Source organism: Cydia splendana, chromosome 7 (genome assembly GCF_910591565.1).
Source record: "Cydia splendana chromosome 7, ilCydSple1.2, whole genome shotgun sequence".
NCBI lineage: Eukaryota > Metazoa > Arthropoda > Insecta > Lepidoptera > Tortricidae > Cydia > Cydia splendana.
The window spans coordinates 8,124,601-8,138,293 of NC_085966.1; the positions used below are offsets into that span (position 1 = coordinate 8,124,601).

At 36.6% G+C, this 13,693-nt stretch overlaps 1 protein-coding gene across 1 annotated transcript; it reads right to left on the reverse strand.

The window, feature by feature from the left end:
- Nucleotides 1–1,115: 1,115 nt before the first annotated feature.
- Nucleotides 1,116–10,842, reverse strand: LOC134792062 (mucin-5AC-like). The gene is made up of 9 exons (XM_063763186.1): nt 10,642–10,842; nt 10,400–10,549; nt 9,052–9,184; nt 8,280–8,455; nt 7,472–7,659; nt 6,640–6,844; nt 5,893–5,953; nt 5,431–5,813; nt 1,116–4,870 (listed from the first exon to the last, which is right to left on the reverse strand). The coding sequence occupies exons 1-9, from the start codon at nt 10,688–10,690 to the stop codon at nt 1,854–1,856; spliced, it is 4,362 nt and encodes a 1,453-aa protein (XP_063619256.1). The 5' UTR covers nt 10,691–10,842; the 3' UTR covers nt 1,116–1,853.
- Between the last annotated feature and the right edge of the window lie 2,851 nt (nt 10,843–13,693).

Consider the following 13,693-nt stretch of genomic DNA (forward strand, 5'->3'; position numbering starts at 1 on the left):
TGGTACCTATTAGTTTTCAAGACGTGTAGGTATTTAGTTCAATAATTGACCAAGGATTGATTTTTGATTTTGATTTTTACGGAACACTCGTACTTGTCCGATTTTTATGTAGGTAGAGGTAGATATATGTATTGTTTAGACACTAAGGATTGCAATAAGTCCAAATTTATGCGGCAAGGCAGATTTATATTCAAAATTATTAATATTTTTGATTACTTATTAAAATTTACGAAGTGGACAAAAACCAGAGGTGGACGGAAACTAGCGCAATGACCCTATTACAACAAGTACCTACCAATTATGAGTCTTACTATGATTTATGACCAGAGAAAACCGCCTATAGAAGCCTAATATAATGACCGTTCTGTAGAAAGCAACCAACTTTTTATTTTTGTCAAAGTGACTTACACCCTAACTCAGTAGCTTTGGTCGCTTTCTGCATTGATAAAAAAATTGAGTTGGTCGTTTTCTGCATAACTACGGTCTATTGGTCATTTTGTTCGCGCGACGCATTCTGGGTTGGTCTGTGTTTATGACGAACGCGGACGGGGTGTCAGACAGACCACAGCCTTAGCCGACAATTGCGCGTCGAATTAGCATGTGTAATGAACGGTTTGCACCGCCGGGTGCCATCGTTGCGATACGATATCTAATTAACAGGCTATCACGGCTCAATCGACGGTTCGACGAGTAAAAGCGGTCGCTGATGACTGCCTGAATAAGTTGAACGAATCAGTCAACGAAGGCCAGCTTGTGGCGAGCTGTTGGGGAGTAGCGACCACACGTACCCGAGTGCTCCTGTGGGAGCTGTCACCCGAAAGGCTTGCCTTAGCCGGAGTATTTAGTCCATCGCTTTCACCCAAATCAAGCCTAGTTCATTTAGTCCTTACACGCCTCCTGGTGGGTGCTGCCTCTGCGTGCGTCCCATGACAACCCCCCTTCATTGCGTTCCTCCGAAATTTCATTTAAGTGTCAAAAAGGCCTCTACATGTTGGCTTCGGCTCCGCGCACGCCTTCTAAATGTCCGGAACACCATTGTTCCATCATGGGAAAGACATACCTACCAACATCATCCATCATGGCATTAGAAGAACACAGTAAATAAAATAACCAACTACAAAAAAATATTTATTAACGTATTAACTGTGACCAGCGCAGTTAAATACTTACAAAGAAGTCAAAGAACGCTTATAACAAATTAGACCATATTGAGATAATTACAATGCTTACAAAATTCTATGTTGTTTTATGTGTCTTACACATATAAATATATTTCTCTCTATCAACACTTACATTATCTACACTACACTTACACACTCTGTACACAGTCTTCTAACTCGTATATCTTTCTTAACGCTTTCGGTGCCGGGCGCCCCGTTTCCAGTACAAAATGAACACACATACGTGTTCTTCACAGTGAATGTGTCTATTAATCGCCAGTCTGTACATCTCAGGCGGTCAGAGGGTTAATCGGATAATACCTAATTTTATTTTAACTATATGAACAATTTAAAAATGTAGATTCTTAATCAAATCTTCATTACTAACAATAATTCATTGACGAATTCCAAAATATAGTCGGTACCCTAACACAAGTATCCACTTTTCAATTCGGATAGTATGGCGACGTGGATACGTTGGGGCACTTACTGTAAAATCAGCAACAGAATTCGTTAGCAAGGACATCGATAGTATATACATAGGACTCTATTGTTAAATAAGAATTATGTAGATAGCTCGTTACTTTGCTCAACTAATTCTGCGCCTAACTATACTCCAATACACTCCCACACAGTCAATATGAATGTAAATAATGTCAAAAGAAATAATATTCTCGATCCAATAAATCTCGTTCAATTCGTCGTAGATCCATGTAATTTGGTTAGTAATACTTCTATGTCCATATTTTTTAAATCTTTTGTCAAAATCATATGAGTGTCAGGTTTCACCCTCTTATGATCAGTCACAGATTCATCTGAAGCAGAACTGCAACGTAATCTTTTTCTTTTCCTATTTTCCGTTTTTTCTCTTTGCTCAGGTATTTCTTCCGGGTCTTCTTCTTCTATCGTTACACAAATTGTGTTTTGCGTCCGTGATGGACTATCAGCTTTTAATGGAGTATCTATACTGGTCAGGGTTGAGTCGAAAATTGAATAGCACTGAGCTCTGATATGGTCTTTCATCGGTGTGTACAATCTATCCATATTAGAAATAGAACTTACAGCCATCTCTGTCTCTTTAATAGTCTCACCGAGATCTTGAAAATCTTCATCCATTAGAATATTGTACGACGAAGCTCTCAATCTGACAACATCACCATCATCAATGCATATTTCCATAGAAAATTTCTCTTTTAATTTCGGGTCTTCTTCAGGTGGTATTGCGGGACGTGCTATCCCATCGTGTTGGACTATTAAATAATTTGCACTACCTTCTTTACAATCATGAACACTAAAATCTTCTTCTAAATAGTCTTCATCATTAATAACATTTTTCGATGAAGTACGTTCGCTCTCCACGGGCCTCTCTAATATTCTATTACTTCTTTCTTCATCAACAATTGATGGCAAATTAGATCTATCCTCTGGTATTGGTGTACTTAACAAATCCCGTTCTATTTTTTTGGCTGTCTCTATATCAAATCCGCGTTTTATTAAGTCGTTTTGTAAACTACCTTCATTTTCTTTGTAGCTTGAGACCATCGTATTTTCTATGTACTCTTTTATTTGCGACATTTCATTATCTTTATGACTTGAATCCATTGTTTTGTCTATGTACGCCTTTATCTTAGATATTTCATCTTCATTCTCGCGATTCGATTCAGTTTCACCCTGAGCTCTGCTTTCTTGGGAGCCGTCATCGGACCATCGAAGAGGAAGTTGTTCAGTATCAGAATCTTGGACACATGGTACACTAGAAGTTTGAATTTCACTTTTTGGTTTTTCCGTGCTTACTGCTTCTGGTGAGTCATGATCTGAAGATTTGAATTCAGTGCGATGCAGTTTCCGGGGCGTTGCAGATTTTCGACGGCGTTTCGTGAGCACAGCAGCAACGTGAGGTGAAGTACCGGACACTTTACTAGACGTTCTCATTCTGGGTTTTGCTTTTAACGTAACTTGTGATGATTCAGAGGATTTTCTATTACTTTTTCTTGAAGAATCTTTAGTGGGTGTATGCCTTGGTTTAATTTTCATAAAAGGTTTCTGTGTAACTTTTTTGAGTGGTGAGCGCTTTTTAGATAAGCTGAGTTTGCTCCTATTTTCTGATTTAGTTGTATGCTTTCTCTCACTTCTTGTTGTAGGAACATCTTCATTTACGGCATTATCAAACAAACTATCAGCACTAGCTGAGTCACTGCACGATGAGGCATCGTCCTTTTTGTTTGATTTCGTATTTTTTGTAGGCATTGGACTATTATAATAAGAGACATTTTTGGTACACTGCCTTACGGGTCGAGATCTATTACTTCTTCTAGGCTTGTTATCTTTAAGATCAGGTTCGACTATGCTTTCAGTTTCCTTAGAATTATCTTTTGAATGGGTAGATGTCACGGGGCATACCGTATCATCCACGATGCGTAAATAATCTTGGTCGTCCGGTTTATAATATGAGCCGCCACTTGAGTAGTCTGTCGGTCGAGAAGAATAAGAGGAAGGCGTGGCTTGCTTAGGTTTCGGAGTAAAAGGTGTATTTGAAGTCAAAAATCTAGGCGTCGGTATATCCGTTATTTTTATATCTGACATAGGATCGTCTGGTATATCCGGTCCCAAAAACCTAGGAGTCTCCATTTGAATTTCATATAATGCCTGTTTGTAGGGTGTTTCTAATATATCTGAAATATTTAGTTTACCTCCAATCTCATTTCTCAAAGACAATCTTTCTACTTCAGGAGTGACAATGTGTTCCTCGTCATTTGATTTATCTTTTACTTTTTCTGGTTCATGTGCAGTTTTTTCTCGAGCATACTGCATTATGCCTATAGGAGACACTGTTGGACTTGGGACATTTTCTTCAGGCCTCTCTACTGTTTCCAGTTTGTCTTTTTTCTTTGAAAGCTTATTTTTGACGGAATCATTATTCTTTACGCTGGATTTTTTTCGCGTATTTTCTGTGGTGTTTACTATCGTCTTATTTTTAACATTTTCTTTCTCAACTGTAGTTTTCTTTATAGTTTTCTGTTTAGGTTTAGATTTTGGCGATGGTGAAGGTATGCGTTGTCTCAAGGGCTGCTGACTACCTGCCACAAGAGCTCGGAGGTCAGCATCCCAATCTCTTTTCTTGCTTTCCACTATTTTTTTCTTGACACTTTTATTTGCCTCTGATTCATTAATTTTATCTGCATCAACGGTAGTGTCTGATTGGCCAATATTATCTAAAACTATTGAGCCACGAGGAAAAGATACATTAGGACTTTTACTTATCATAACTTCAACAGGCTTGTCAGACTCGGCTTCCTCATTAGGATTTTCACTAATCGCTTCATTTAGAATCCTTCTTGGAGTCGTGAAATCTAAAACTCTAACATGTGATGTGGTTCGACGAGGCGTAGATGAGGATTTCCTCATAGGCGGTAGTCCTTGTGGCGTACTCGTTGAACTAGAGCCTGGAATTGTATTATCTTTAGGTACTGAGGCGTTTCTTAATGATTCTACTGTTTTCACTATGCCGGATTGACTAGTAGTATCTTGCGCGCTGGTTTCTTGCGGTTTGTGAGCATTCGGTACATTACACATGGCTGAGGTACTATTCGAAACATCGACCGTTAACGGCGTTAGCGAAGGCGGCGCGGAAGTGGTCGATGTCGTAATATTGGAACTCTGGGCTGACATAGTTTGTACTTGGCAAACAGTCGGTGCCGTCTTTGATGGACCTGAAATCATGAAAGATCTAGTTTTACTACGTGATAATAATGATGGTTACCAAATAGATGTTTTACATTTATAGTGATGCTGTTTTAAATTATTAATTAAAAAAAACGGATTGCACAGATTATTTAACTGTAGCTAAAGACCGTTGAGGAATTTGAAAGCCACGCCATACGATAGGCGTATGCGGCGCGTCATTGTGTGAACCTTATCGTAGTGATCGAAGATTTATTTAGAGCTGTAGCCGCGCGCGCTAGTTGACTTCTTTGTCGGTAAAAGGGTGTTTTAAATTATTTAAAAAAAAAACGGATTGTACAGATTATTTTAACTGTAGCTAAAGACCGTTGAGGCATTTGAAAGCCACGCCACGCCTATGGTATGCGGCGCGTCATTGTGTGAACCTTATCGGAGCGATCGAAGATTTATTTAGAGCTGTAGCCGCGCGCGCTAGTTGACTTCTTTGTCAAAGGTCAAAGAGTGACTGATTTAAGAATGTTTTTAATTGAATTAATATTGAAATGACCTTGGGATTTTTCCTTGAAGAATTAAAACATAAGGAAATTACCTGATGCCGGGACTATAATAAGTGTTGGCATCGCCATAATTTCATCTTTGGTATATATCAGCTTTTGTTCCACTGATTTAGGTCTAAATATGGGTGTGCCATTTAAGCAAATCGTTTGAAATTGTAGCAAAGGTGTTGACGTTGCGTTTTTTGGCATTTTTATCAGTCTGTCGTCATTGCCTACTTTGACATTTGATAGAATGGTCACTCTTTGCTCCTCTGGCTTTGGCTTTGGTGATGTATCATCATCATCTATTACTTCACTGGTTATTTCTGTGACATCATGCTTCACGTTTCCGACTCTAAAGGCACAAGTTCTTTTCTGAATTTTCTTTACAGTTCTTTTATTTGACATCGACTGCTCTGTTTCAGGATATGATAATCTAGAACAAACAAACACATATTAAGAATAAATCATTGCTGGTAATTTTAATGGCTAGTTAATAAAATAGTTCAACTTACGGCACAGTTACATTTTCTGTAGTACTAGAATCTGGCACGTTAACATGTGTAGAGGATGCACCTGTAACATTTAATATTACAATAATAGTTTATCTTACTTAAAAAGTTTGTAAGTACTTGTAAAATTGGACACAGTCTTATTAGGCAGGCGTCCGTTATTTGATTTCATAGCCTAATCGCTATCACTAAATAGCCTAGCACATCTCGTCAGGTGACAACCAAAACTCACTAATTACTACCACAAGTTAATAGCCATAGTGAATCATATTAATACCTAAATAAGGTTGATTTTTCTTTAATATTTTTTTAGTAATTAATGAGTATTGCTTGTCACCTGACGATTTGAGACTTCATAAAGACGAAAATGACTTTTTCGGAACTTATGTAGGTACGAAATATCATTTGATATTTGCCAGTCGCTTTTCGGTGAAGGTAAACATCGTGAGGAGACCGGACCTAGGCCTAGTTTCCCCACTGGGTTGGGAGGTCAGATGGCAGTCGCTTTCGTAAAAATTAGTGCCTATGTCAAATCAGGGGATTAGTTGTCAAGGGAGTTTAGGCTCCCATGAGCCGTGGCAAAATGCCGGGATAATGCGAGGAAGAAGAACACAAAATGTGTAGGGTAATCACCCTTCAGTCGCAGAGTCGCCTTCAGTTGCCGAAACCACCCCTAATACTGTTTGACTCTGTAATCTCTGTATGTGTATAACATTTATCTACTTTTCTATGATAATATTTAAAAATTACCTGGTCCCCTCACTCCTGTACTAAAATCTTGAAAACTTTCAGGTTGGCAGTTAGGTATCCTATTATTATTAGTAGTTTCAGTACTCATCATACTATTATCTCTCAAACCTCCCATGACATTGCTTTTATTGTACACTTGATTCAGTACGGTGTTGAATTCTGCTATATTTTGTGAACACTCTAATGCTGTTGCGTTACCAGTGACCTGAAAAATACATTTTATAATTTAAATAATTTTACAATACACAAAAACACATTCATTCTCTTATTCCAAACACTATTGTGTTGTATGTTACAAATTTTAGATGTGTATCGTTGTGTGGCATCATAGCGTAAAAACTCGTCAGTAGTTTGTTTGAAAATTACTAAAGAGCCACTCACCAGATTTGTAAGATGCACGATGTTTGGGTAAAAATGCATTTTGTTTATTACATATTACTGATATTACAATTATTAATCAAACTGGGGCTGGGGCCAGCAGGTTTTATTTACCTACTTTTTACAAAAAAATTATAATAGAATCAGTGCTCCTTTAATACAAAAAATCGTTTTGTTCTGTCGTTCCTTAGATGCGCGGAGGCTGGCCTGTTTTGGTGCAATATTCATATTCAAGAGTAATCCGACGTAAGGGGCTGTTCATAAATTACGTCATCTATTTTTGACGATTTTTGACCTGTACCACCACCTTATATAAGTGGAACTTATTTTTTGTTTTAGATAATTACCTATTGCTCTATAACATTTCAAGTAAAAAAATATTGGGGATACAAATTTTCTATAACCTACTTATTTAATAATATGACTGTGTCAAATATAAATTAGGTATACTTACATTTGGTGGTTGTGGTGGTGGAGGGTTTGGCTGAAGATGAAGACTAGGCATAATACTGTTTTGGTCGACGTTTGGGGCGCCTACACCAGGATAACCGCCCGGTAGAAGCTCTTGTTGACTAATAGTATTTGATTGGTTTGTATGACTTGCAGAAAGTCCAACATGTCTATTATCAAGATTCTGGTTACCTGTAAAATAGAAAGTTACATTTATTTTATTTTATTAATACATGTGCAAAGCTTAATATTATTAAAAATTGCTATAGTTAGACTGTGCAAATGTTATTTTAAACATCAAACTTCTATGAAATTATGATGTTTAAAATAACACTTGAACAGTCCATTCTTTCAAAATCGCCGCCTACTTAGCTTAGTCTAATTCTAGTATAATGTATAAACACTTGAAGTATTTATAAAATAAAATAATCATTGTAAAAAACATCTTATAAACATGTTGAATAGGTAAATATGGGTACTGTTGAGGCAAATCTGAATGTCCAAAAGAAATATACCCACACACATACATACATCGTTACATACAAATAACTTTCAGTCAGGTTGATCAGTTGATCACAAAACAATGAAGTAATGCTAGCAAAAAAGTCTGTTACAAATCAAGTTAATTAAGGCAATTATTCCATGAAATTGGAAAAATTTAAAATAATCAAGTATTCAATATTCATGTTACCTCGGTCCATAATATCACAAACAAAAGTGACATGGCCATAGTTGTTAAGTATATTTGTGGACATCAATCATTATGATAAATTAATAAAATAGTGAATTGAAATTATATATTATCGTCTTACCAGACAAGTCGGGTAATATATTTGTGGTAATAGTTCTTCCAGCTTCGACAGACTCTGAATTATTGACCGATGTACTAGACACATTTCTTCTTCTGTTAGAACACACACAACTCTCCAATTTGAGGGACAGACATGCTTCACATCCCATTCTGGAGGTTGGTTCTTGTGAATCAGCACTGTAATTAAAACATGTTTGTAATAATTATTGCTGTAACAACATTTAAAAAAATCTCAATACATATGAGTATGTATTTTGAAGATGTGCGCACAGTTCGAATTTTCATAGAAGTTGCAGCATGGATTATTATCAGAAGAATTAAAAAACACCCATGGATGTCATCTGGGTCACAAAAAATGAAGCCATTTATCAAAATAACTTTTGCCATTTTGTGACACATGTGACACATCAATCAACTGTGATAGATAATACCATTTTCTTAGTTTCTGGACTTGTTTGAAAATCACTAATACATAACTACTAAACCAGAGGCTACACTTTTTTTAGCAACACTTAGGGCCAATTGAACCAACCACAGTAGACAGACTGATCAACGTTAGTCAGCAGTGAACTATGAAACTTCATATACAAAAATATTTAGCGAACAATTTAACAGTGACATACAGTTTGGTGCAACTGACCCTTACACTACTGCAACACTTACCAAGGCTTACTATTGCTAAACTATGTCTGAATATGTCCAATGCTGAATATTAAAGATTGACTATAACTTACAATCACAATCCCAGACAATTCAGAGTAAAAATATTTTACCTGACATGATCTCTGCACAAATCTTCTTGAACTCTCTTGACATCCACATACTGCACTAGAAGTTTAACAACCTCTAGTAAATTTGGACATTGAAATAGTTTCCTTCTCAGGGCTATTGGTTTACAGCTCTCAACTGCAACAAGATACAGGTAAATTACTTGATTATCATAGGTACCAGTGGCGGAGCATCCACAGAACTCTATTCCCATCGGCTTGTCTGGCTCTTGTCCCATTTTCTTTAAACTTATGAAGAAAGGGAAGGGCAATTTAGCTACGGCTTGCCTACGAACAATCTAGACGCGCCGCCACTGATAGGTACCCTGGGATTTTGGGTGTGTGAATGATTTTGTGTATTCGTAACCAGGGAACGGAACCGATTTTTCGCAAAAACTTAGAAATAACCAAATATTTCGAATTATTTTATACTCCAAATGTAGGACTCAGTTGTGTTTTTAGGTAACGACTTCGTATTATTAGATTGCCCAATTAGAAATGAAATAATTAACAAAGAACGAAAAAATACCGTTTTCGTTCCCATACAAAAATTACCTTTGTTGTGTATGTAAATCATACATTGTCACAAATTGAGTGAACACATATTATTAATTATATTTTGTTTCACCAATGAGAGCCACTAAGGCCTGTACTCAGTAGTGGACAGTACCGTCTTTACCATAAGGGCACATGGGGCCCATGCCCAGGGCCCCCATCCTCAGGGGGCCCCGAAGGACAGACAGTAACAGTATATTGTAACCCATAATAAATAGAAGATCATAGTAGAAAAATGTTAGTTCAATTAGCTTTCTTTACTTTCCAAAAGGGCCCCAAATTCTTATGTGCCCATGGGCCCCAGCATAGTTTAACCCCTGGAACGCCGAACCGACAAACATACTTGTACCCGTCAGATGCCTAGTGCCGGATCCGTCCCATCCCCCTCAACTGCCGGAGGGTCTTCAATTTTTGTACCCGTCAACTGCCGCGATCAAAAAAAAGTGATATTGTGCAAATGATATAAAACTCTATTTGTAAGTGTTTAGATCTCAAAATTGTAAAAATATAATACAATAAATTTGGTGACTGATAAGGCACAAGGCAGTTGAGACACTTTGTACAGATCTGGGACTAGGCAGTTGACGGGTACAAAAATTGAAGACCCTCCGGCAGTTGACAGGACTGGTACGGATATGGCACTAGGCGTCCCAAGGGTTAAGACGGCCCTGGTAGTGGATAAACTGTATAATCTGATGATCACTACTCCACACATATTTCAATTGTTTCTTTTAAGACATATTCATGAACCCAACGAGATCATCGCAAGGCGCAAGCTCGAGTATAGAAAAAGTTTTACCATATATTTTGACCGCCCTATATTCTCCGAGAAGATGCCTCAGCGGCTGCATCGCAATTCTGTCAAACTCATTCTTTTCAGCATCTAAGTATGGACTCTGATGCAGGAATTCATCGTACGTTGTCATTAATTGTTCCTCTATGAGATACCCTGAAACAATCAGTAACAAAGGGCGAAAATTGGTCCTGAAAGTCCGTTACAATCCCCTTTCTATTAAATTCCCGCCAAAGAAAAAATCTTACCCAGTACGAGCTTGGCCAAATCCTGAGAGGGAAACGGTGGGATCGCCATGATAACTTATATATTAAATGTGGCACTAATTCTAAATCATAATAAACACGATTATTGTTATATTTGTTATTTAAAACCCACAAAATACGAACAAAAAATGTCAAACCACACTATAGCACATACAACAAACAACAGTCGAAATACGAGCACAGACTATAACGGAAACAGACTGAACATATTTAGGCAACGTAGCACAATAAAAAAAAAGTTTACCCTATATAGATAGCTACAGATGGTCAAGCAAATCTTGTCAGTAGAAAAGGGCGCGAAATTCAAATTTTCTATGCGACGATATCCCTTCGCGTCTACATTTTTCAAATTTGCCGCCTTTTTCTACTAACAAGATCTGCTTGACCAGCTATATTTAAATTCGCGTTCGGCTGTCATTCAGTTACAAACCCTATACCGTGCCGTTTGTGTATAAAATCGATTAGCTCTGCGAGCTTACGAGCTGTGGCCGAGACACGAGACGAGCCACGAGCCGAGCCTTAAGGCGAGAGTGTAATCATTAGCTCGACGAGCTTATAGTAGGAGATCCCACATACGAGTATATGGTCGACCTTCACCAATCTGTCTGACGGACGAAACTATGAAAATATGAAAGAAAATATGTTCCAGAACATAAATAAATAGGGTTGTCTAAAGAAATATGGTCAAGGCTATTTTTAATAATTTTTTGAAAAAAAAAAAATTCCGCAAATTTAACCTATTTGTCTGACGAACGAAATAAGTTTCAATGGAAAGTATACAACTTGTACAACATAAATCAACTAGGTTGCCTATCTTTTTTCGGTCACTATTATCTGATTGCCGTGTTTAAAGAGGTGATTTTATATAGATAAATGCACTCATCTTCTTCGAATCTTGAATTATACATCAAAATGATGGTAGTTTTATTGCAAATACAATAACATAGGGTTGCCTGCGAAAATCCGGTCACAAATAAGGGTTGCCAGGCTTTTAATTAAAATAAGAAGGGAAGACTTTTAGCGATAACTCATAAACGGCTTAACTGATCGAGTTTGTTTTAATTCTGTTTAATTACGTTTTTTAAGCGCAATTTTTATGATTTTTTCCATATTTTTTGGACGGATGGTTCAAAAGTTAGAAGGAGAAACCTTTTTTTTTTCTAAACGATTATTTCCGAAATGATTCACTTTATCAAGAAATATTTATTTTGAAAGGCCTATCCAATGACATCCCACACTATAAGGTTGAAACGGTAAAAAAATTGTCACACACATTTTGTTTCTTTCAAAGCGATTATTTCCGAAAATATTCACTTTATCAAAATATGTTCTTTTAAAACCCCTATTCATTTTAAAAGATCTTTCCAACAACATCCCACACCATAGGGTTGACACGAAAAAAAAATCCATTACGTACATTTTGTTTCTTTCGAGGCGATTATTTCCTAAAATATTCACTTTAACGAAAAATGTTTATTTGAAGAACCCTACTTATTTTAAAACTCATAGCAAATGACATCTTACAACATAGATATCATACAAAAAAAAAGAAAAAAAATGTATGTGACCATTTTTTTCGCTTCAACCCTAGAGTGTGACATGTCGTTGGATAGTTCTTTTGAAATAAATACGGTTTCTTAGAAAACAGTTTTTGATAAAATGAATATTTTAGGAAATAATCGCCTCGAAAGAAACAAAATGTACGTGAGGTTTTTTTTCGTGTCAACCCTATGGTGTGGGATGTTGTTGGAAAGGTCTTTCAAAATGAATGGGGGTTTTAGAAGAACATATTTTAATAAAGTGAGTATTTTTGGAAATAATCGCTTTGAAAGAATCAAAATGTGGGTGACAATTTTTTTACCGTTTCAACCTTATAGTGTGGGGTGTGGTTGGATAGACCTTTCAAAATAAATAGGGGTCTTTACACAACATTTCTTGATAAAGTGAATCATTTCGGAAATAATCGTTTAGAAAGAAAAAAAAGATTTTTCCTTCTAACTTTTGAACCATCTGTTCTAAATATGAAAAAAATCATAAATATAATGCTTGAAAAACACAATCAAATAAAATTAAAACAAACTTGATCAGTTAAGCCGTTTATGAGTTATCGCTAAAAGTCTTCCCTTCTTATTCTAATTAAAAGTCTGGCAACCCTTATTTGTGACCAGATTTTCGCAGGCAACCCTATGCCATTGTATTTGCAATAAAATTACCATCATTTTGATGTATAATTTAAGCGTCAGACAGATGAGTGCAATTATCGATATAAAATCACCTCTTTAAACACGGTAACCACATAATAGTGACAGGAAAAAGATAGTCAACCTAGTTGATTTATGTTGTACAAGTTGTATACTTTCCATTGAAACTTATTTCGTTGGTCAGACAAATCGGTGAAATTTGGCGAAAATTTTTTTTTCCAAAAATTTATATAAATAGCCTTGACCATATTTCTTTAGGCAACCCTATTTATTTATGTCCTGGAACATATTTTCTTTCAGATTTTTATAGTTTTATCCGTCAGACAGATTGGTGAAGGTCGACCATATGTGGGATCTCCTACTATTACGAGCTCAAGCCGAGACCGAGACAAGCGGCGAGTTGAGCCACGGACCGCGAATGTAAATGGTTAATTAAATGCTTGCACATTAAAGCAAGTAACTCGCGCATGTTAATGACCCAACAGATCTTATAATAAATGGCATGCGATTTTAAATAATTGCTAGCTGGCTAAGTCTCATATATATACTTGGTCAAGCAGATCTTATAAGTAGAAAAAAGCGGCAAATTTGAAAAATGTAGGCGCGAAGGGATATCATCTCATAGAAAAATTGAATTTCGCGCCTTTTTCTACTGACAAGATTTGCTTGACCATCTATAATTATACTACTCTTTGTGGTAGATGCAGCGAATTCAATCGATCCATGAAATGCCGCAAGGTAACGTAAATCGGTTTGTAGAATAGAGGCCCTTAAAACCTGGAATTGCAAATTTTCTTTTTTTATTTGGGCAACCCTAAAATGGCAAGCGACAG